Source organism: Diabrotica virgifera, chromosome 4, assembly GCF_917563875.1.
Source record: "Diabrotica virgifera virgifera chromosome 4, PGI_DIABVI_V3a".
NCBI lineage: Eukaryota > Metazoa > Arthropoda > Insecta > Coleoptera > Chrysomelidae > Diabrotica > Diabrotica virgifera.
Genome location: NC_065446.1, coordinates 15075683 through 15099842, shown reverse-complemented (window position 1 = coordinate 15099842; position 24160 = coordinate 15075683). Strand labels below are relative to the sequence as shown.

Genomic DNA, 24160 nt, shown 5'->3' with positions numbered 1-24160 from the left:
TAAATATACTTACTTTACTCCTCTTGATTCAATTTGGAACATAGGGCTTCTACAGTCCCCCTCCATTCATCTCTGTTTCTGGCCAGGGCCACTTCTTCCCATGTTAACCCATTGTCTTCTAGCTCTCTGGTAATATTTCTTTTCCAGGATGTATTGGTCTGCCTTGTTTTCTTTTTCCAGTTGGTTGGTAATCCAGGGCTTGTTTGGTTATAATATCATCTTCATTGTTCCTTAATATGTGTCCAATAAACTTCCCTTTGCGTCTATTTATCGTTTTGGCTATCGGCTCTTGATTAGTTTTTCTCCAAAATTCCTTGTTACTTATCCGATTCGGCCAATATATTTGCAATATTCGTCTAAGGCATCTATTTACAAATATTTGAACCTTTTGTATAATCTTTTTCTCTATTTTCCAAGTTTCTGCTGCATATAGCAAAATGCTCTTTACATTTGTATTAATTTCCTGATTTTGGTTTTGGTTGTTAATTTATTGGACTCCCATGTTTTCTTCAGCATATAGAACGCATTTTCTGCTTTATTTATCCTTCCATTAATTTCCTCTTCTATTCCACCGCTAGCGTCAATTATGCTTCCCAGATAGCAAAACTTCTGTACATTTTCTACTTCTTCTCCTTCAATGAATATACCCATTTCTCTTTCCGTATTTATCTTCATAAATTTGGTTTTTCTTGTGTTAATCTCTAGACCTATTTTTCTTGCTTTTGTCACCTTTTCTGTTTTTTTTCTGCATATGTTGTCTTTTTTCGGACACCAGACTATATCATCTGCAAAGTCTAGATCTTCAAGCTGACCGAAAGCATTCCATCTAATTCCTGTTTTATTTTTCGTTGCCTTCTTCATGACCCAGTCGATTAAGATCAAAAATATGGTTGGAGATAGAATACCCCCTGTCTTACTCCACTGTCTATATTGATTGGTTCTGCGAGTTTCCCATTTTGCATGATTTGTGCGGTATAATTTTCATAGAACATTTTGATAATTCTTATGTATTTTAATGGAATTCCATATCTCTTTAATATTTCCCACATTTTTTCTCTGTTAATTTGGTCAAAGGCTTGTCTAAAATCAATGAAATTTATATAGATTTTGCTCTGCCATTCTATTGTTTGTTCTACAATGTTTCTTAATGTGTGAATATGATCTGTGCATGCTTTATTACTTCTGAAGCCCGCTTGGTTTGGTCTTAACAACTGGTCTATAGTTTCTGTCATTCTTTCTACTGTCATCCTTGGCATGACTTTACTCACTGTAGAAAGTAGTGTTATTGCTCTCCAATTGTTGCAATTCGTTTGATCTCCCTTCTTGGGTATCTTTACAATTATACCTTTTTTCCAATCATCATGTATTCTCTCCTCCTGCCATATTCTGTTTATTAGTACATACAGGATTTCTTCCGATGTTTCTCTATCTGCTTTCAGTAGTTCTGCGGTAATGTTATCTATTCCAGCTGCTTTCCCTCTTTTCAGCTGTTGTATTGCTTTACTTACTTCTTTTTTTGTGAATTCCGATTCGGTGAAGCTTAGTTCTTCCTTTATTTCTTCATTTTTCATTTCGTGCTCTATTATTCTGTTGGCATATACTTCTTTAAAATGTTCGATCCATCTCTCAACTATTTCCTTTTCATTCTTCAATATTTTCCCGTTTTTGTCTTTTACATGCTCAACGTTCATTTTTCCGCGCGAGCTTAGTTTTTTCGTCGTTTTATATAGAGTTCCCATGTCGTTGTTTTTTGCTGCTGTTTCTGCTTCTATTAACAGTTCTTCGTTATATTGTCTTTTGTCGTTTCTCGCACTTTTTTAACTTCTTTATCTTTTTCTCTATATTCTCTCTTCATTTGTTCCCTATCTCTTAGATCATTTTTTAGCATTTTACATTTAAGTAGTTTCCTTTCGTTTATTTTTTTCCACGTGCTTCTCGATAGCCATGGTTTATTACTTCTTTTTTGTATTCCTATCGTTTCTTTTGCTGCTTGTGTATATACATACTTGCATTTATCCCACAGCTCTTCTATCGTGGCATTTTCTGTGTTGTAAGTTATATTATATAATTCTCTTAACTTGGTCTTATATTCTTCAGTACTTTCATTTCCGTCTTTGAGCCACTGAACGTTATATCTTTCTCGTTGTTCCATTTGCGTTTTCATTTTCATTTGGCGTATATAACAAATATGCGTAGGTACAATCATAAAATTTATAAAACAAAATAAAAAAAAAATAAAAAATAAAGACTTGCATTGGGATTCGAACCCGCGTTTATTCGGGTGCTTTGGATTTGAAGTCGAAGCCTCTACTCATTTTGCCACCTACACGTACCTGTCATGTGCGAATATACGCCAACTGAACGTTTTACTGTTTGACAGTTCTGAATTTAATCAAATTAGTTTGATTTTTGTGGAAATAAAATATTAAAATACAACAAAACATAGAGTAAGAAAACAATATATAAGATGAAGATTGGTTGAAAGAAATTATGTTGGTAATCAATTTATGTAAATCAAAGCATTACCTACTAGATAGGTACATACATTTTCTAAATAGGTAAGTACCTATGTAATTTTTTATTACAATACTGAAACATTTAAAATAATTACGTACTTTTTGCTTTTAAAAACTATTTAAAAAGTCACTACAATTATAAACTTGCTTTTTTCTCTGTCCTCACAACAATAAAAACTAATATACACAACATTTGTTTACCCATAACTGACGTATTGAACAATTGTTGACAGGTCATTGTAATTACCCAATCAGAGCACGTTTAACGTTTCAGCTGCGCCCAGGGCCAAGACTTTTGATGAATTCGCGCACATATAAATTTACTCCCAACGCGCCTAAAGAAGTATAACTTCAATCATGGAGAGACGAAGTTGGTTGTATCAATGTGATTTTTTCTTATTATATTACTTGTAAATAGTTGGTATGGTGTATTCCACGAATATACGACTGTTTTGGGTTATCGCGACAACGAATATTTTAGTCTGCAACATAAGAAGTACGAAAGTATTTTGCTCTAATAATTACTCCAATAAACAACAATATAATTTGCAATTTACTTTCTTTCTTCATATTTTGCACAGTAAAATATTCTTTGTCGCGATAATTCAAGAGGGTCGTATATTCGTGGAATGGGGTATAGTAGACTTTGGTATGAAGAACTAAATTTTAAAGGTTTTATAGGTTTATTAGTAGGGCTATTTCTATTGGAGTTAGAAGTAATAACGTTAAAGTATGGTATTAAATATGATTATCCATAGTAAAAACAAACGCTTTCAAATTTCAAAACTACATATACTGAAATTAAAGACTATAAGTGTATACCTAAATTACTAGGTTTCAGTTTTAAAAGCACATATTTTGCAATATATTCCAGTAACTACTTATTCTTCCCCGTGTCTTCTATCAAATTTCGCACCCCATGTTTCTAGCATTATTTAATATAAGTCAAAAAGATTTTCTCGGGCTCTCTTGGAAACTATTTATTTTTATCTTCCAGCCATAACTTGAAAAGAAATGACATAAAACTTTCATAAATCTGAATGTCGACTGTGGTCTCTTTAAATTTTAATATCAAGCTTGAAAAACGGCACTTTTAATCTGTCAAAAATCGGTGGTGCACCAGCAAACTTTAATAATATAGAGCTGAAATAAGATTTTTATAGAAACTTTTATGGTTCTTCCAATATTATTATTCTTTTTGTTAGTTTGAAGAGATATATGGGCAACATTTGGCTGAAACGAACGATTTGAATATAATTTACGTTATAGGGACCAAAGTTTTGTTTGTAAAACTATATTAAAAAGTCAGAATGTTATAAATTTTTGGAGAAATTATTGTCGCGTAATCTAGTAATTTTTTTATACTTATATTTGATATGAATATTGTGTCTCTATCATATTTTAAAGAACTCAAAATACTATTTTTTGGTCGTCTATAAGTTTTATGTAGACAACAAAAAAGAAAGAAAAGTAGAAGGTATGAGCGCGGTAATAACCGGTAAAATAACGCAAAAGATGGAAAACATATCAAGCTATGAGATTAAAAGAGGTGAAACTAATAGAGGTGGAGACTTTAGCGACAGAAACCTATAAATTTATATTATATTGATTTTTTGCCACCTTTAGACGTATCAGCGACCGTCATCTTTTAGGCGAAATAAATATTTGAAATGAAAACTTCTTTAGGGACATTGTGCAATTTTTGGATGAAAAAAAGTATTAAACTAGCGACCGTCATCGCTTCGACGAAATAAATTTTTGAAGCGAAAATTTCTTTAGGGGCGTTTTACACTTTTTGGATGGAAAAAAGTATTAAATTAGCGACCGTTATCGCTTCGATGAAATAAATTTTTGAAGTGAAACTTCTTGAGGGACGTTGTGCACTTTTTGGATGGGGAAAATTATTAAATTAGCGATCGTCATCGCTTCGACGAAATAAATTTTTGAAGTGAAAACTTCTTTAGGGACATTGTGCAATTTTTGGATGAAAAAAAGTATTAAACTAGCGACCGTCATCGCTTCGACGAAATAAATTTTTGAAGCGAAAATTTCTTTAGGGGCGTTTTACACTTTTTGGATGGAAAAAAGTATTAAATTAGCGACCGTTATCGCTTCGATGAAATAAATTTTTGAAGTGAAACTTCTTGAGGGACGTTGTGCACTTTTTGGATGGGGAAAATTATTAAATTAGCGATCGTCATCGCTTCGACGAAATAAATTTTTGAAGTGAAAACTTCTTTAGGGACGTTGTGCACTTTTTGGATGTGAAAAAGTATTAACTTAGCGACCGTCATCGCGACTATCATCACTTCGACGAAATAAATATTTGAACTAAAAACTTCTTGAGGGACGTTGTGCACTTTTTGGATGGGGAAAAATATTAAATTAGCGACCGTCATCCCTTCGACGAAATAAATTTTTAATTGAAAATTTCTTTAGGGACGTTGTGCACTTTTTTGATGGGAAAAAGTATTAAATTAGCGACCGTCATCGCTTCGAAGAAATAAATAATTTGAAGTGAAAACTTCTTGAGGGACGGTGTGCACTGTTTGGATGGGGAAAAAGTATTAAATTAGGGAACGTCATCGCTTCGACTAAATAAATTTTTGAATTGAAAATTTCTTTAGGGACGTTGTGCACTTCTTCTCTCAAAAAAATTTAGTTCGTAATATTGATTAACAGTGATTATTGAATAGTATTTCGTTCTCACAACAATTTAATTTGTTGTTTCAACGAACTTTTAGACATTGACGAATGTACTTGGTTATTGTCACAATGATTGAATAATAATTGTGAGAATAACTAGAGTACATTAATCAATAACACTCAATTTATTCAGCCAATAACTTAGTTTCGTATATTTAATAAATACTGTTTATTGTGGCAGCAACTCACGTTCTTGATTTCGTAGATGACAAGCAATTACCTTGGTTTATCGTGACAACGTACAGATTTCATTCAAACAATGTACAAATGTTGTTAATATAGAGTAATATATGATTATTGAATAGATGTACACTGATTGTTGTGCCAACGAATGCATTAATTAATCTACTACTGCCTTTAATTCCCACAATCAATGCGTTAATTGTGTCAATAATCGTGGTTGTTGAGACAATAAATGTTTTGCTTGACCATTTGAAATGTAACGGTTTTTCCTTGAAAGTGCCGAATAATAATTGCATTTTGTTTCCAAGTGTAGTCCGTAGTAGAAGGAAGATAAGGATAAGATATTACTTATTTTTTATATTTGAATAAAAGTAAGTTTTTTCTGATAAGGTAAATACGGGAGAACATTCTAATTAAAAATAAACTTGTCAGTGTCTTAGGTTTGTAAGTGTTTACTTTTAATATTGTCTTGTGATGTTATTTATAAGATGAACTTAAAATGAATTTTCGAATCCTGAATGAAAAAAAAATTAGTATTTTTGAAAATTTAAACGCAGAATAAAATATTACATTATTATCGAGGGTCTGACGTCCCTGAGAACTTCTATAATGATTATTTTAATAAGTCACAGGAGTGAAAAATAGAAAATTTAGAATGATTTTTTTATTTCAAATATACTATTCAAAAGAAACTTTTTGTTTATTCTAAGGGACTTTCAGCCCTCAGTAATAATGTAGTCTTTTATTCTGCGGTTAAATTTTTCAAAAATACTTATTAGTTTTCTCAGGATTCCAAAAAAATGAATGCGTTTAAAAATAATTCGATCGAAATTTTGCCCCTGCGCTCTCAAAAATGATAAGTGTTATACATTTTTGAAATCACCATTTCAAACACTTTTAAATGAGCTGTCACATGATGTACTTTTCCATTAGAAAAAATCAAAGTTACGCCTGTCACCTGAAGAGGGATCGTGTAAAGTTCGAAACATTGATGTTATAATATACTTTGATAATTTTAAAAATCGACTTGTCTGAGCGTTTTGCTTATGTACTAAAAATAAATAAGTTAAATAAATAAATAAGTTATAAATAAATAAAATAAATAATTATGAGAAATCACACAGTGTAAAGTCCTAAAGGTTAAGGACAAAAAAGGGGATTTAAAAAATTATTATTAATCAATTAATATGATACATTGGGCTAATGCATTCAGTAATTATTAATATAAAATACGTTCATAGTAGGAATGAACGAAACTGATTGTAAGAATGAATAGAATTGCTTGTAAGAATAACCGTATTTATTGTGCCAATGAACGGAATTAATTGTAACAATAAACGGAAATAATTGTAGAAATAAACGAAATACGTTAGGAGAAATAACACTGTTATTGGCACAACGAATGGTCTTCGTCGGTCAATTAACGACGTTGTTGTTTCAATAAATAGTGTTCGTTGACTCAATGAACTGAGTTCGTAATATCAATAAAATGATATTATGGTATACATAATGAATGTTCGTCCATTCAATAAACGTAATACATTGGCTCAACTAACGAAAATAATGAATTGATGAACATCGCTTTGTTGTTCCAATAAAACTAAGAATTGGACAAATTTTAAGAATTGCGTTTGTTGTCTGAATTAACATTTTTATTGATATTACGTACCTTTTTCGTTGAGTGTTGGATGGGGAAAAAGTATTGAATTTGCGACCGTCATCGCTTCGCTGAAATAAATTTTGTACGTGTATAAATTACGTGTATGTATACATAAATAGCATGAGGCATACGCATCGCGTATATGATATAGGTATAGCACTTCTTTTTGGATGGGGAAAAAGCATTGAGCTGGTAATTTATTTACTACAAGAAGTTTTCACTTCTGTCGGCACTCCCACTGCCTTAAATTTTTTTTTAAATTACTTTCACCTTTCTATTTAATATTTAGATTCTCCTCTTTGTACTGATTTCAAAAATGTATAACACATGCATTGATGCTTGAACAGATTAGTTTATGAGAACAATAAATACAAAAGCAAGAAAACTGGGTTGAAAGAAAAATTATTTTTTTAACAATTTTGTCACATACAAACATTTAGAATGAACATTTCACTACAAAAAATGTTAACAATAATTATTCAAAATGACTTTTATAGTTAACGAGATAGAGGCCGTTATAAACTGATATAGTATTAAAATAACCAAACAATGCTCTATATTTCTTTTAAAATCTACAAAAATTTATTTGTCTTATAAAATCTGTTTTGGTTTATTATAATACGCTTACCAGAAAATGCTGTCTCATTCTTTTAAATTACAGTTTACTCCAATTTCAGGGAAATTATATTAACCCTTTCTCCAGTAACATAAATTATGAATAATGGCCAGCTTGTGAATACAATAATAATTGTTTACCTGAATAATTAAGGCAGAAAATCATAAATAATAATTAATACGTTGGAATGGCGTAGAGCTGAAAACTCAGTTAATATTTTTCTGTAGTATTTTAATTGCGGAGTAGGTGTAGGAATAAGATTTTCAAATGAACTCTCTCGCTGAATCTTCATATTATAAAGTAGTAATTTTTCTATCCATTGACTTTTACTAAGGATTTCCATAGTTTTCACAGTATTCTTTCACTCAACCGTTGTCTAGAGTTCTTCATGTTTTGCCAGGCCTTTTCCAGTAGATTTCTTTTTTCCATTCCTTCGTCCACTTCATCTCTGAAAAATCTTCGGGGTCAGTCTCTGTTCCTTTTTCCTATCGGGCTCCACTTTGCTATTCTATTTATCCAACGATTTTGGGCTGCTCTTTTGATATGTCCGTACCAGCTTAATCTCTTCTGTTCGATGTAGTATATTACATCTGAGTTTACTCTCGTGCTTCCCTTAATCTCTATATTATTATTTATTCTCTCTTCTTGTTACTCTACAGCTTCACCTTAGGAATTCCATCTCTGTTACTCTTATGTTGTTTTTTATTGATACTGATACTTTTATTTCCACATTGATTTATCCATTGATACAATAGGAATTTTCATCAACACACATGATATGAGTTAGTTACTAAATTAACGTGAAGTTATGTACTTATGTGTTGACGGAAAAATAATATAAGAAATAGGGGAAATATTTCAGAAAAAAAATGCAGTCGTGTTATCCAGAAGTTAAAAAAAACTGCAAAGGAATACCAGAATTACAATTTACATATAACATAAGAATATAGAACCCTCACGACTGAAAAAGAATCAGTGATGGGTACATGGGAGAGACACTTAAGTGAATTACTGAATGGACATGGCAAGAAACAGATAAGAATGAAAATATGGTTATAGAGGATGATTTCATAAAAATAGAACTACCTAGTGAAGGAGAGATTAAAAGTATAATCAAAGTGCACAAAAATAACACAATACATACCGATAGAAAATTAAATAGCTGCAGAAATGCAAAAGAATAGAATGAAAGAACTTCAAAAGAGAAATATAGCATTATCAAGAGTATCTTGGAAGAAAAAAATATCCTTAACTCTAAAAGAAGGATCACGGACTTAATACACCCAACGATTCTAAACTACAGTCTAAACTTCTCTTAAGCGGTGAAATTCGTATTATCCTTGACAGGAAGTTAACATGGTACTCTCATTTAGGTAGTAGAGCTAAAAGAGCATATTATATTGCATATGAACAGTGTCGGCGAACGGTCGAACGCACTTGTGGCCTTTTGCCCAGAGTGATCGCCTGTATCTACACCAAAAGTGCTTTAGGCAACAGCGATCAACAAACTAAATCATATTCAGCGGATGGTTTGGCTAAATATAACAGGTTCCAACACCAACTGCTGCAATGGAGTTGCTCATTAGCATCACTCCTTTAAAAATATATGTCAAAGAGGTGCCGCTGATGACGATTATGCGATTACGCTCAGCAGGTGCAAACATTTATGTAGAAATGGGACAATTGAGATTGTTTCTGGCGGGGTGATGTGGAGGCACTACCCCTGCTATACGCAGACCATGGAGGTGACTCAATCAAACCTACCTTTGTCTTCGACAAACCCTACAAAATCGAAACAAGACAACATAGGGAGACAAACGTGGCAAATGCATATTGCATCTACACCGACAGCTCCAAAATGAAAGAAGGCTGAGGATGTGGGATATACTCACTGAACCTTAGTATATATTGGGGTACGGACAAAAATGCCACCGTAGTTCAGACTGAACTGGCTGGTATATCCATAGCCGCAAAAAAGATAGTCCGGAAAGGTATAGCCGGTACAACCATAATAATCTACACAGACAGCAGATAAGCGCTACTAACCCTGAATAGACCACGTGTCGTATCAGGGCTAGTAATGGAGTATCATGAGTTACTAGTTTAAGCTTCGGATGGCAACGGCATCATCCTGAGGTGGGTTAAAGGACACAATGGAAATCCACATGCTGAACAGCTACCTAGGAAGGCAGCAGGCCTGACTCTTAAAACCCGGTGATTTTTTGGCTGGTCAACTGCAACAATCGCGGAAATTTTCAAATGTTACTCCCATACGCAAACCGTGAAAATATGGGAAGAAGGACCAGGATGCAGACTTGCCAAGGTAATACCATGGAGCCTTGGAAAGTCAGCATCAGAAAAGTACTTGAAAATGACCAGAAAAAACCTACGCTTACAGGTTGGTTTTTTAACTGGTCGTTGTCAACTAAGCAATTTAGGGGCTAGTAGACATACCCTGTGCAAGCAGTGTGAAAGAGATGACGAAACTGTCGAGCATGTCCTACATGAATGTTCGGAGTTATCGTCAATACGAGAGAATGCGGTCGGCGAGTCTTGACCTACACATGCTGACATAGGGGAGATGATCCTTGGTGATGTGTCCACCTTCCTAGAAATAGCAGGATGGACAATGAGGTAAGAACGACAACCCCTTGGGAGATGCTTCTTCTTCTTCTTTAAGTTCCATCTCCTATCGGAGGTTGGATATCATAATGGCTATAATCACTTTGTGGGAGGACACACAATGGGTCAATTGTGGCCTTAGTGCTGTGGGATTTGACTGACCCTCCCTACTCTACAGTCACAGATTCTTAGGTTGTTTAACTTTGCCCGCAGACCGTTTAAAAAATTTGATTATTGTCATTAGCAATCAGCTATTTTTTGGTATATCTAAAACATAAATATAAAATGAAAAAATAAAAAAGACAGACATAACTTTTCAATCAATTAAGTATATATTTTTATCAAGTATCTTCTTTACAGGGTATACATGAGCTGGCAGGCGTCCGTCTTCCTTTACAACCTTACACGGGAGGCCATGCTGTGTTTATGTATAGTACAGCATCTGATGGCAATGTCACTCTGCAGCTCAAGGAACCTGACGATCTCGACAAAAACAGTCTGGCAGCAATGCTAGCTAAGCTGCAAGATGACGCCTCGTTCTCCATTTCATATCAGGACACCGATATCCTATCTGAGGGCATCGACGTACTGCTTGGCTCGGGAACAGCTACTTCAGGTAAGGGTGACATAAAGAAACCGTCTATTTGCTTTCATATTTGGACATGTTCGTTATGGGATGAGGTAGATTGATCGAAAATACCGTAGTATAAATATTTTGCTGTTGTGATACTACTAAAAAGATTCAGATCTGAACATAAATGAACACTTTTAAGTGTTCATTTCTTAATTTGTGGATGATTTTTCTTCCGTTTCTTGCTTTTCTTAATTTGTGTTAACTGTTAACTGATGGTAACCCGATAACATAATTATAAAAACTTATCCATAGTCCATGTTAAATCTAGTGCCTCTTCCTCAATCTGAGCACACGTTTTCTCAGTATTCTTTAATAATCTTGATGCATATGCAATAAGCTTAGTTCTGCCTCAATAAAAGTTACCATTTTTTTTTGTTAGCTGTGAAAGTTTCTAATAGATCAGAACGATTAGCCATGTAATGTGTAATGCGCCGTTAACCACACAGGCTTGGTGTAATATTTGGTACATAAACACTTGTAAGTCCAGAATTCACCTTTATAATTTGTCTACATACTAAACAAGACTAAGTGATTATTTTACCTGTGAAACTAACTAAAATAGAATCCAATAAATACACATGAGCGCCGCGAGTGGGGCTTATATTACATAATATGGTCAATACATTACATCACCCCATCCTAAAATTCTACTTATGACTACACAAAACTAAAACTTCTAAATATTACATTTCGAATCCAAAATGTTCTGGTTCTTTTCTAACTCTTGTTATGTGGGATATCTGCCTCTTGGATAACATCACTATTATTTTGAGAGTCTACCTGGGGCTCCCCACTTAGATTATCTGTTGAGTTTGTAGCAGTTTGGATAACATTTTCCTCGTTATTTTGAATAATATTATTTTCCCCTGCCCTACCATACATAGTCTCAGCAAATGTAATACCTTCTAAATTAATAATATAAACTATTTTAATTTGATTACAATGTCTTTTCCACGTAAGTTTACTACCTAACGTATTTTCCAAATATGCTCTTCTACCTAAAATTCGGGAAATATTTGCTTTTTTAACCCATACCAATATTATAATAGCTATCTACAAGTTTTACAATGACATTGAATTCATATTCTTCAGGTTTTTTAGGCACTGATAAATCTGACAACAAAATATAAGCTTCTTCTGAAAGGCTGTATAACAATATAGCTGTTTTAATATTTACATCTGTAATTTGTCTAGCGATGTAATACTGTTCTAGTCATTTAATAAACTCAGTCCATTCACAAATTCTGGGATTAAGTTCCAAATTTAACGTTAAATCTAATTTCCCGTCTTTCGTCATTTCCTTTTTTACTTTTGTAAACAATCTAAAAACGTTTTACCTCGTAGCCATGTAATATTTGGTACAAAAACACTTGTAAGCCCAAAACTAACCTTTGTTTGTATACATCGGTGGTGGGCAAAGTACGACCCGCGGGCCAACTCCGGCCCGCGAATGTATTTAATCCGGCCCGTCGAAGGTCCATCAACACATGGGTAAAATACATATAGCTTTAACACAAAATGCATTTTTTCTATAATTCTGGAACCTCCTACCCTATAACCTAATCTATAATTCTAATCCTCCTATAGAATTTCTTGAACTTTGTGGCCCCCATTAAAAAAGTTTGCCCACCACTGGTCTTCCTACTAAACACGACTAATTGATTATAGTCCTGCATCCCGCGTACCAAAAAAAAGTTTATTAAGAGCAAGCTGGAAATTTGTTAATAGCTCAACGGTGTCTAGTCGGATAAACTTTGATGTACAGGAACAGTGGAACAGGGGAAGTTTTAATTGTGGAACAGGTTACAGATTTAGAACGTCACACTACGAAAACGTCCCATGTATTTTTTCGAACAGAACTTTCAATTGCTTTGTTACCCTTTCATTAAACTCTTATGCAAAAATCAGACTGCCATTTACCACCAATATAACTCCTATCATTGGATATGTTCTACGTGTCGAACTTGTTAAACTGTCCAACATATTGGTCGGACAAACATTTTTTTATATATTATATAAAATCTGCTATTGAATAAACTTAAAAACAACCTGCTAGTTTTCACAATCATAAACTTGTCAAGATGACCCGTTCCACATTTAAAATCACGTTCCACAATTAAAACCTCCCCTATTCAAGTGTTCACACACATCAAAGTTTGTCCGACTAGACACCCGTTAAGCTATTAACAAATTTTCAGCTTGCTATATTATGCTATTAACTAACTTTTTTTGTTAGGCTGGATCCCGGCCTTTTATTTTACCTGTGAATCTAACTAAAATAGAATCCAATAAATACACATAAGGGCCGCGAGTGGGGCTTATAATTACATATGGCCAATACATTACACTTGGTTGTGCTTGCAGCAAGTACGAAAAATATCAGCAGCAACAAGTCAGTTGTAGATGTGTGTAATAAGTAGAGAGCGGAATATATGCTACACAACATTACCAAAATATGCGCATATAATATGCATTACTTTTACTACAAATATGCAGGTATTTTTTCTAAATTTGTCTAAATATGCAAATGCATATTAAAAATACTCAAAAATAAAACAGTATATTAAGTCGTAAGATCTTCAGAAAAGTTGCCTTCAAAAATACGTACAACTTTCCTCAAAAAATCGAAGCCCTCATTTTTTCTAAAACATTTTTTATTTTATTTCTAATTGTAATCCCTGTATTTCCGGGAATTTTTTGACAATGAGCAGAAAAAGTGTTAAAAAGATTAACCGAATCACTTAATTGTAAATTCCTTTGTTCTAATGACTTTATTAGATCTGGTAAAAAACTAAAATTAACTTTTATGAACATAAGTTCTTTAGCAATTTGTACGTTACTTAAAGAACAAAGTACGTTACTTAAGCTGAAGAACAAAAGCGGAATTGTCTACAATTTGATGGATTTTTGTATTTTGATGCTTCTCTCTATGTCCGTCTTTATAGAAATAAAAGCGAATTTGTCGAATAAAAACACTCTTTCCAGAAAAATTTCTTTTGTGGGACATGATGCTTTTGTTTGTCAGTTCCTCATTTAAAAAATGAAATGTGAAAATGAATGTAACTTACGATTTTGGAACAGGCCTTGCAAAATACTTTGTCTCCACTTAGCTTTAACTCGGGAAAACACTTTATCCAAGCACTTTTTTGAATGGTAGACATATTTAAATTTAATATATACCAATCACTTCAAAAACACTAAATACGATACAACGTTTACTTTAAACAAATGTTGGCCGGAAACTGACAAAATAATTATTAGACCCTTAAAAGCAGGTAGGTACCTACTACTTGCTACGCTAATAAAATAATATTTTTCTGGGAACACCCATAATTGTTAAATTCAGGTAGTAATGGGAAAGTCCAGATGAGCGATAGATAGATAAATAACGAGCTCGTTCATATCGACGTTATAAAATTCCAACTAAGAGAGGAAAATTTTATACTTTTATATAATTTATTTTTAAAATATGCAAAATAAACCGTGTTTAGCTTAAATATGCAATGTTGTGTTTGTTGTCTGAAAATATGCAATATATGCATCTATATGCACTTTGCATATATTCCGCTCTCTAGTAATAAGTCAAAGATTTTACCGGAAAACAAATAACACGAAGAAAAATTCAGTAGATATTAGGTAAATATGTTAACCAGAAACTCATACTCATTTTTAATGAAAATGGTTTTTCTCACAATAAAATCCATCGAATTAAGTCGAATCCATCAATTATTAAAATGGTTTTTTTTTCTTTAAAGCTTATCTCTTTTATATTTTTTACTTTTAAACCGGAACTCTAAAGAATTTTCTTAAATCGTTGCAATGGCGATTGTTCTCAAAACTGCAGCTCTACAACCTACGGTCAATTCTGAAGGTCAAAGCAATCTTTTAATAAAGGTCTTTCCTTGAAGCCGGAAGTTGAAGTCTGACGATGATTCTCTTGCCGCTGCCCGTGGGGATACAGAAATACGATATTTCGATTTTTGAAAGATTTAGTCGAGCATCAAATCGTGTGATGGTCTTACAACTTTGTGCTGACTGCAAGTCAGTCTCAAAGGAGCAGAACTTATTTTATATCAAACGCGTATTGATTTTTATGACTTACATAAAGTGCCTGATTTTAAATTGCTGTGACAATAGATACACTTCGTCATAAAAAACTGATACAACTCTTATAAACGAAAATCGTGTTTTTCAAGTTAAGTTGATCTTCTCACATAAAATATGTCATTCTAATTTCTATGGAAGCGTTGCCAGTTCTACTAAAATATTATATCAAACCAGCTAAAAGCAGGGCTGTGCGACAGACCGCAAGTTTTTTATATAGATACCTACTAAAACTAAAACAATATCGAGCATTCTTTATCAGCCAGTTACATTATAGATCAGGGCCCATCTGTAAAAATATTAGTACATTGAGGTGACTCAAATTTTTTTGCAGAAGTTACTTGAAAATAACTCAAATAATAATATTTAAGTTATCCTCCCTCACAAAAAGGTTCGGAACATTGTTTAAATAATCAAAATGTCAAAAAATGAAAGAAAAATTCGATTTTTTTCTTCGTTTTTGGATTATAACTTTAAAAGTATTCATTTTCGAGAAAAGTTGTAATAACATAAAAGTTGCGTAATTAAATTTCCTATAATATACAATTGGTTAAAAATTTTAAAAATAGTCACTCTTGTTGCAAAATAGCAATAATTCCAAAAAAACGATACAAAAACAAGTATTCGAATTTTACGTTTTTCAATCATTTATGCTACACATAGGACCTTCATATTTTACCCAGAAAAACTTTATGATACAGTAAAACAATACTGTAAATTTCATTAAGATCGGTTTAATAGATTTTGCAAAATAAATTTTGCAATCCAGCTTTCGCAAAAAAAATCATTTTTTCAAAATATTACAGGACTGAAAATAAAGCAGATAGCAAGTTGAAATTTTTTTGAGTATAGATGTGTACTGTACCTTTTATTTGCAATTTGCAAAATTAAAATTGGTTAACTACCACGGCGTCAGGAATTTTTTTAAGTAAACATTAATTATTTGTGCGACGCGCAGGACAGCGGATAGTTTGCTCTGATTGGGCATTCCAATGACCTTTGATAATGATTGATACATTTTAATTTTTATTACATTTCGATATAAATAAGTAAATTTGTTTATTGCAAAATAAAAACACATACTCTATCCTTTGAAATTACAATTTATTTAGCAAAAACTTTCTTTGTTCATATATTTTAACTTAGAGAATAAAAGTTTATTATTTTTAAACATATGCAATTGTTTAAACAATATTTTAAAAACAATAATAAAATTAGTTTGATTTTTGTGGAATTAAAATATTAAAATACAACAAAATATAGAGTAAGAAAATTATATATTAAATAAAGATTGGAAGAAATTTTGGTGGAATTCAACTTGTGTGAATCGAACACCGCTGTCCTGCGCGTAGCACCAAAACTTAATTTTAAATTAAAAAATTTCCTGACGCCGTGGTAATTAATCGATTTTTATTTTGCAAATTGCAAATGAAAGATACAGTACACTTCTATAAGCAAAAAAAATCAACTTGCTATTTGCTTTATTTTCAGTCCTGCAACATTTAAAACAAATGAATTTTTTTTTGCGCAAGCTGGATTGCAAAATTTATTTTGCAAAATCTATTAAACAGATCTTAATGAAATTTACAGTGTTTTGTTACTATATTTCATAGTTTTTCTGGGTAAAATATGAAGGTCCTGGGTGTAACATAAATGGTTGAAAAAAGTAAAATGCGAATACTTGTTTTTGTATGTTTTTTTTAGCAATTATTGCTATTTTGCAACAAGGGTGACTATTTTCTAAATTTTTAGCCAATTCTATATTGTAGAAAATTTAATTACGCAACTTTTATGTCAGTACAACTTTTCTCGGAAATCAACATTTTTAAAGTTATAATCAAAAAACGAAGAAAAAAATCGAATTTTTCCTTCATTTTTTGACATTTTGATTATTTAAACAATGTTCCGGGCCTTTTTGAGAGGGAGGATAACTCAAATATTATTATTTGAGTTATTTTCAAGAAATTTCTGCAAAAAAATTTGAGTCACCTCTCAACGTCCATCTCAAAACAGATGGGCCCTGGACTATTACTTATTTATTGGATTTATAGTTTGACGTAACGTAAACGTAACGTAGACGCACTGGAAAAGTTCAGCACCGAATTTTGTGTACTCTTGTTTATAAATGAACGTAAGCGCATAACGGGACGTAAAAGAAACGTAACGGAACGGAAGAGATGACCAACTTTTATCTTTTACAGTGCGTTTCTTACGCCTGGTCAATCATAAGGAAGAATTTTGTTCTGTCACTCAAAGTGGTCCCGCCTCCTCATTCCTTTTGTACTTTGTTTTGTATTTTTAAAGTTGTTTGTCAACATATTCGAATTTTGTTAATTATTGTTACAATGGATATTAATTGATATTATAGTTATTAATTTAACAAAAATATATCATAGTGTAGTTTCAATATTTCAGATAAATATGAGTTGTTTATTAGCCTGTTAATTCGGGGTGACCTACACATATACGATAATTAAATCCAAGGAACATTTTAAAGACCAAAAAATAAAACAACGTAGTTGGAAATTCCACGGCACCAAGGAGCATACCTTCGTTTATTTCCTGATCCATTGTAACACACAAAACGGATAAATATTATAATAAATAATAGTATAAATAAACACAAAAGTCTGTTTACGGTTCGTATAATTTTTAGGCTATGTTGTTGAATTAGGTCACTGTTTCTACTCATGCACATGCGCAAAAATTCCGCTGCGTTAATTTATAAATTGACACAGTATTTTCTTACGTCTGGAGTCCGTTTATTACGGCTACGTTGCGTCTACGTCTACGCTACGTCAAACTATAAATCCAACTTTACATGCACCCTAAAAAATTCTACTATTAATCTAAAAGGGAAGTTCCCTAGGTTGGCTGTATACCATATAGTTAAAAAACTCTAACAAGAAGTAAAACCACTTCTATGTAAATTGGTATATTTATTAAAACTTAAAAAATCCCAATGGATTGAATAAAATATGTCCAATTCAGAACGTTTTCAGACCTATCGGTCCATCATCAGTGAATCTACAATAAAAGAAGTAATCCCACTATTAGAATTGAAAGATGGTTGAAATTTTTAAAAAGCTAAAAAAGTGTGGTTAGATTACTTACGTGCATACTTGCTAAATAGCCCCAGAACCAAACAATCGTTGAATTTAAATTTCAATTTACATTATTTAAAAATAATATTAAACAGGCTAAACGCCGATGTTAAAGGATATCGCCTTTGGGAACATGGTGAAACCCTACCAAAACCTCAATCAACCATCTTAGGCCAACTTTGACTATAAAGTGTCACAAGTGTGTAAGGAACTGTTTGAAGTGACATTGACAGTAGAGAAAAAGGTAGTCGATTTTCAAAGTTAATTAACCAAAAGGTCATGACCCACAACAAATGATAAAAATTTTTTAATATCTGAAAATGTCTAACATTTTAAATCTATTGGTTTTTGAAAAGAAATTGTGATATACAAAATTAATTTAGAATATAAGATTATTTATATTGACTGTATACTATAACATTAGATTGATCAAATTGATAGAAAGAAAGTTAAGCTGCTGTCAATAATGATAAAAAGATAAAAATAGATGAAGGTGAGAGAAGAGAAAGATTAAGTATTAGTTGGAATGTTATTGTACAAAATGAATAAATTGGTAGGCAATTTAATCTAGTCTATATTGTATTGGTGGTTGTATATGTAAAAGGAAAATATTGTTATTTAAAAATAAATGCAAATTTTTGTAAATAATGGATTTGAGTTAGGATACAGTCAAATAATTAAAAGTGTGTAATATGTGAATGAAAAGGATTGTAATTATTATGAGATGTGTTATTTTTTAATTTTATTTCAAAAGTTTTGAGAGAATTCTTGTGACAAAGTGAGGGTATGTGAAGTTAGAGATAAAGAAAAGTATGATTATAGCTGTTAAGTCCAGTTGATACAAGAATGAAATTAAAATGAAAATAATATTGAAAGTGTACTGAATAAAATAAAACCAAAGTAAGAAAAAGAATATTGATATAATTTAATTGTAATGATAATGGATCTGAATGTGAGAACTGAAATTAAGTGATGGGATGTTAGTTGGAGAGGTATAAAATTTACTTGGAAAAAGTCAAAGACAAAAAGTAGAGGGCTGTGATGTAAGGTATAAAGACAAGAATTTTAAGGGAAAGAGAGGGATAAAGAAAAGATGAGGTGTGGAATTAAACTGAACGAAGTAATAAAATGAAAAAGAAGTGAAAAGATAGTAGGGTGAATTAATGAGGTGATGGTTAATAGGATTCAGTAGTTAATAATGTTAGTCGGGTAAAGGAGTTTGGAAGCAGTGAAGGAAAGAGGAAATTTTGGAAAAGAAGGGAGAGTAAGTTAAAAGAGAAAGAATAGGATAAAAAGAGGAAGTTGAAAAAATAGGAATTATGAGAATAATTGGCGGTGAATGGGGACAAAGTTGCGGTTAAGGGATGTTTGTCTATTGACACAGTTGGGACTCTTCTTCAGGTCCTTGACAATCTCCAAATCTTCGTATAAGTCTAAACGGAGTGTATTGTTTTGTTGAATATTGTGTATCAACTGGACACCTTCAGGAATCTTAAGTTCATGTTTATTGACTTTTAAATGGTGTGAAAAGGCAGAAGTGGTATCTCTCTTGCTGTGTTCTGCAGATCGGGTAGAAAGGGATCTGTAAGTTCTGCCGATGTAGGTGGCGTCACAATCTGAACAAGAGAGTCTGTATACCCCACTCCGGTTCATATAATGGATAGGATCTTTGGTATTAGTTAAACTTTTGCTGAGAGTGTTATTAACTTTGAAAGATATTTTTATATTGTCACAAGAATTGGAAATGATATGTTTGACTCTTTCAGATAATTTGGAGTTATTGAATGGTAAGGAGGCATAGATGGGAGTAGTTGTGGATGATGTAGAGAAAGCGGATTGTTGAAGTAACTTGAGTTCTCTTTTTTGTTGAAGTTTACTGATGATGTCTGGGTCATAACCATTGTTGACTGCAATCTGTTTGATAATATTCAACTCTTTGTTGAATTCAGTTACGGATAAAGGAATAGAGTTTAATCTATGTATAAAACTGCGAAAAGCAGAGAGTTTATATGATAAAGGGTGATTAGAAGTAGAATGGATAACATGATCTGTCTGTGTTGGTTTACGGTAGATACCAAAGTTGAAGTGGTCATGTAGTCTGGTAATAGATAAATCCAGAAAGTTAATGGAGTTAGAAGATTCTAGTTCCATGGTAAAGGTGATATTAGGATGGATTTGATTAATTTTGTGAAGTAAGTTGTGAGCTGAATCAGAGTTACCAGAAATGAAGACTAAAATGTCATCAACATAACGGAACCAGTGTAAGATCTCTGGATTTTTTATGATATAGTTGGATTCTAAGTGATCCATAAAAACATCAGCTAAGAAAAAGGATAAGCAACTACCCATTGCTAAACCGTCAGGTTGTTGATAAAAGTTGTTATTAAAAACAAAGTAATCTTGAGATAGACAAATTTTGAGAATGTTTATAATAGACGAAGTGGTGGTGGAAGTGACAGAATTATTTAAGAGGAGTGAATTAACCAGACTAATCGATTCATTTTTTGGTACTGAAGTAAATAAATTGCTAACATCAAAAGAAAGCATAACAATATTTGGATTAAGATTGACAAGTTGAAGTTTTTCAACTAATTGGCGAGAATTCAAAACAGTAAACTGTGGGTTAAAGTTTATAAAGTTTTTAATGGTGTTAAGAATGAATTTAGATAAAATAGAAACTGGAGTGTCAATGGAGCTGACAACGGGACGAATAGGAATGTCAACTTTGTGTATCTTTGGTAAACCGTATAACCTGGGGGTGAGTGGATTTGATGGAATTTTAGTATATGGTGCTTCAACTTCAGAAAAGAAATCAGTAAATTGTTTTAAGTTGGTTTTCATCTTCGAAACAAAAGATTTAGAGGGATCAACGGGAAGAAGAGTAAAGTTATTGTTGTCTAGGAAAGAGGTGACTTTGTCAATGTATAATTGTTGGTCTAAAATAACAAGGCAGTTACCCTTATCTGCTTTGCTGAAGATGAGGTGGTGGTTTTGGATCTTATTTTTTTAAATAATGTAAATTGAAATTTAAATTCAACCATTGTTTGGTTCTGGGGCTATTTAGCAAGTATGCACGTAAGTAATCTAACCACACTTTTTTAGCTTTTTAAAAATTTCAACCATCTTTCAATTCTAATAGTGGGATTACTTATTTTATTGTAGATTCACTGATGATGGACCGATAGGTCTGAAAACGTTCTGAATTGGACATATTTTATTCAATCCATTGGGATTTTTTAAGTTTTAATAAATATACCAATTTACATAGAAGTGGTTTTACTTCTTGTTAGAGTTTTTTTCTACTATTAATGTTGTAATTTTTTATCATCTTAATTAAGTACCCATACATTGATTCGTGTTTTATTATAATTTATGAAAATATTTTCATTCAATAATAGTGATAGGTAATAAATCTAGACAAGACTTTAAATTATTATGTTTAAATGTTAGGAAATGTCGTAATACCAGCAACACGTTCAACAATATTATGTTTAATTTCAAATCGAGAGGTGTAATTGGTTTCTTATAAAGTGTAGCACAAAACTGTAACTATTGAGTTGTTTAAAGATCCTGTAAACATTTTGTACGTTAACTCAAAACCTCTGTCTGGTTATTAAATTTGTCAGACCGTGTTTTTTGTGGTTAATGACAAAAATAATACCTATCCAAAAACTGTATATAGTTATTTGTGAACGTTATTTTTTTAATTATTAAGGTTCCGTTTTAAGACCGTTTATTTATTAAGGTTACCATATAAACGGAAACGGCGGACTTGGATCGTATAGTTTTTAATTGTAAGAAGTACACACATCAGGGGGACATTCTTACAAAAAATTTAAGAAATTTAAACGTTTACGGTCCCTATAATGTTACGTATCTTTTGGCACTAAGTGATAAACGTATTTTTGATTTTATTTTGTTTTTCCTATATGACTGTAAAATTAAGTTATAGAATGACTAGATTAGACTTGTAACCTTAAATGTCTTTCCTTTTGATTGCCTACATGCCTGCCTTACCGTGTGGGGTGGGTATATAGGTAATCAATAATTATTAACCTTTAACTACCCGCGCATCAAGTTATAACATAACTACACGCGTGGCGTACTTTGTACGCCACAAGAAAATACACTTAAAAACAGCGGATTTGTTTAATTTTTTTTGAAAAAATACACTTAGTTGTTTGTTATAAACCTTATTCGGCATCAGTGAATACTTGGAGTTCCTTTTCAGTAAGCCAATTGGGATTTATAACTGGAATCATGGAATAACTGGATTCCATGATAAATAAAGTTACTAATAAAACATTTTTTTAAATGTGATTTTTTACAGGAGAAAAAGTATTGTTTACAAAGAAAAATATATTTTTTGCCATAATGACTAAAAAACAATTAAAATATGTACTTATATTACGACTAGTAATATAATCTTGGGGTATATTGTCCACTACCGGAAACAACAAATAATAAAATGTAAATTACGATCTTTCCAGAACGCCGATTATAACGAAACTACAACCAAATTGTAAAGCACATTCCAGTGATAGGTTAGAAAAATAAGCAAGGCCAAAAATTAAATTTTTAAATATATTTCCAGTAGAATTCTTATATCTGGCGTACAAAGTACGCCAGCGCGTGTAGTTAAAGGTTAAGAAAAAAGAAAAACCATTGAATGAGAAAAGTGTGACCCTTGTCCTTATCCCAAAATTTTTATTAAGATTAATTTAGAAAAAATTCAGTTTGAAAATAAAATGTTTATTATATTATACAGGGTGTAACAAAAATACAGGTCATAAATTAAATCACATATTCTGGGACCAAAAATAGTTCGAATGAATCTAACTTACCTTAGTACAAATATGCACATAAAAAAAGTTATAGCCCTTTGAAGTTACAAAATGAAAATCGATTTTTTCGAATATATCGAAAACTATTAGAGATTTTTTATTGAAAATAGATGTGTGGCATTCTTACGGCAGGAGCATCTTAAAGAAAAATTATAGTGAAATTTGTGCTCCCCATAAAAATTTTATGGGGGTTTTGTTCCCTTAAACTCCCCCAAACTTTTCTGTACGTTCAAATTAAATTATTATTATGGTACCATTAGTTAAATTCAATATTTTTAAAACTTTTTTGGCTCTTAGTATTTTTTCGATAAGGCAGTTTTTATCGAGATGCGGCTTCTTTATACATAAAAATTTTATGTGGGTTTTGTTCCTTTAAACCCCCCAAATGTTTGTGTACGCTCCAATTAAACTATTACTGCGATACCATTAGTTAAACAAAATGTTTTTAAAACTTTTTTGCCTCTTTGTATTTTTTCAAGAAGGCAACTTTTATCGAGATATGGCTTCTTTTTTAATACGGTTCAAAATATACCTAAAAATGTAAATCATACATAAATTTTCATATTTTTTACCAAGTCTCCATAATCGTACTTAACCATATACAAATATGTGGTGGATTTGACAAATATTTAAAATATCTCGATAAAAACTGAATTTTCGAAAAAGTACTAAGAGCCAAAAAAGTTTTAAAAATATTGTGTTTAAGTAATGGTACTACAATAACAATTTATTTGGAACGTACGCAAAAGTTTGGGGGGGTTTAAAGGAACTAAACCCCCATAAAATTTTTATAGGGTGTCCAAATTTCACTATAATTTTTTCTTAAGATGCTACTGTCATAAAAATGCCATATGTAGGTAAAAATGCCATATGCCATTTCTAGGTAAAAAAAACTCAGTCAGTTTCGGTTGTGTCAATTTCGTCTGCCATCGGAGCGATGTTATGTTATTTCAGAACAGTGGCTCTTTCATTGTTTAACCTTCGGAGTACGGAGATTATTTGACTTACTTAGATTACGATGATGGGTCAAGCGCGACCCATTCTCATTTTATTTATAAGGACGTTTTAAATAGTCAGTATTATTAAACAGTATCTTTAATTCAACAAAAAACAAACAAAATCCTAAATTATTGTATTTAAATTTTTTAAGATGGTTACCCATGGGCATATA

At 31.9% G+C, this 24160-nt stretch overlaps 1 protein-coding gene across 4 annotated transcripts in view; it reads left to right on the top strand.

Annotated features, from left to right (window-relative positions):
• LOC114339639 (serine-rich adhesin for platelets) overlaps window positions 1-24160 on the top strand; it is a 1513912-nt gene that overhangs the window by 898466 nt on the left and 591286 nt on the right. For all 4 annotated transcript variants that reach the window (XM_028290316.2, XM_028290307.2, XM_028290298.2 and 1 more), the window contains one exon: window positions 10664-10919. In XM_028290316.2, coding sequence (XP_028146117.2) covers window positions 10664-10919 — 256 coding nt within the window. The remainder of the gene's footprint in view (window positions 1-10663; window positions 10920-24160) is intronic.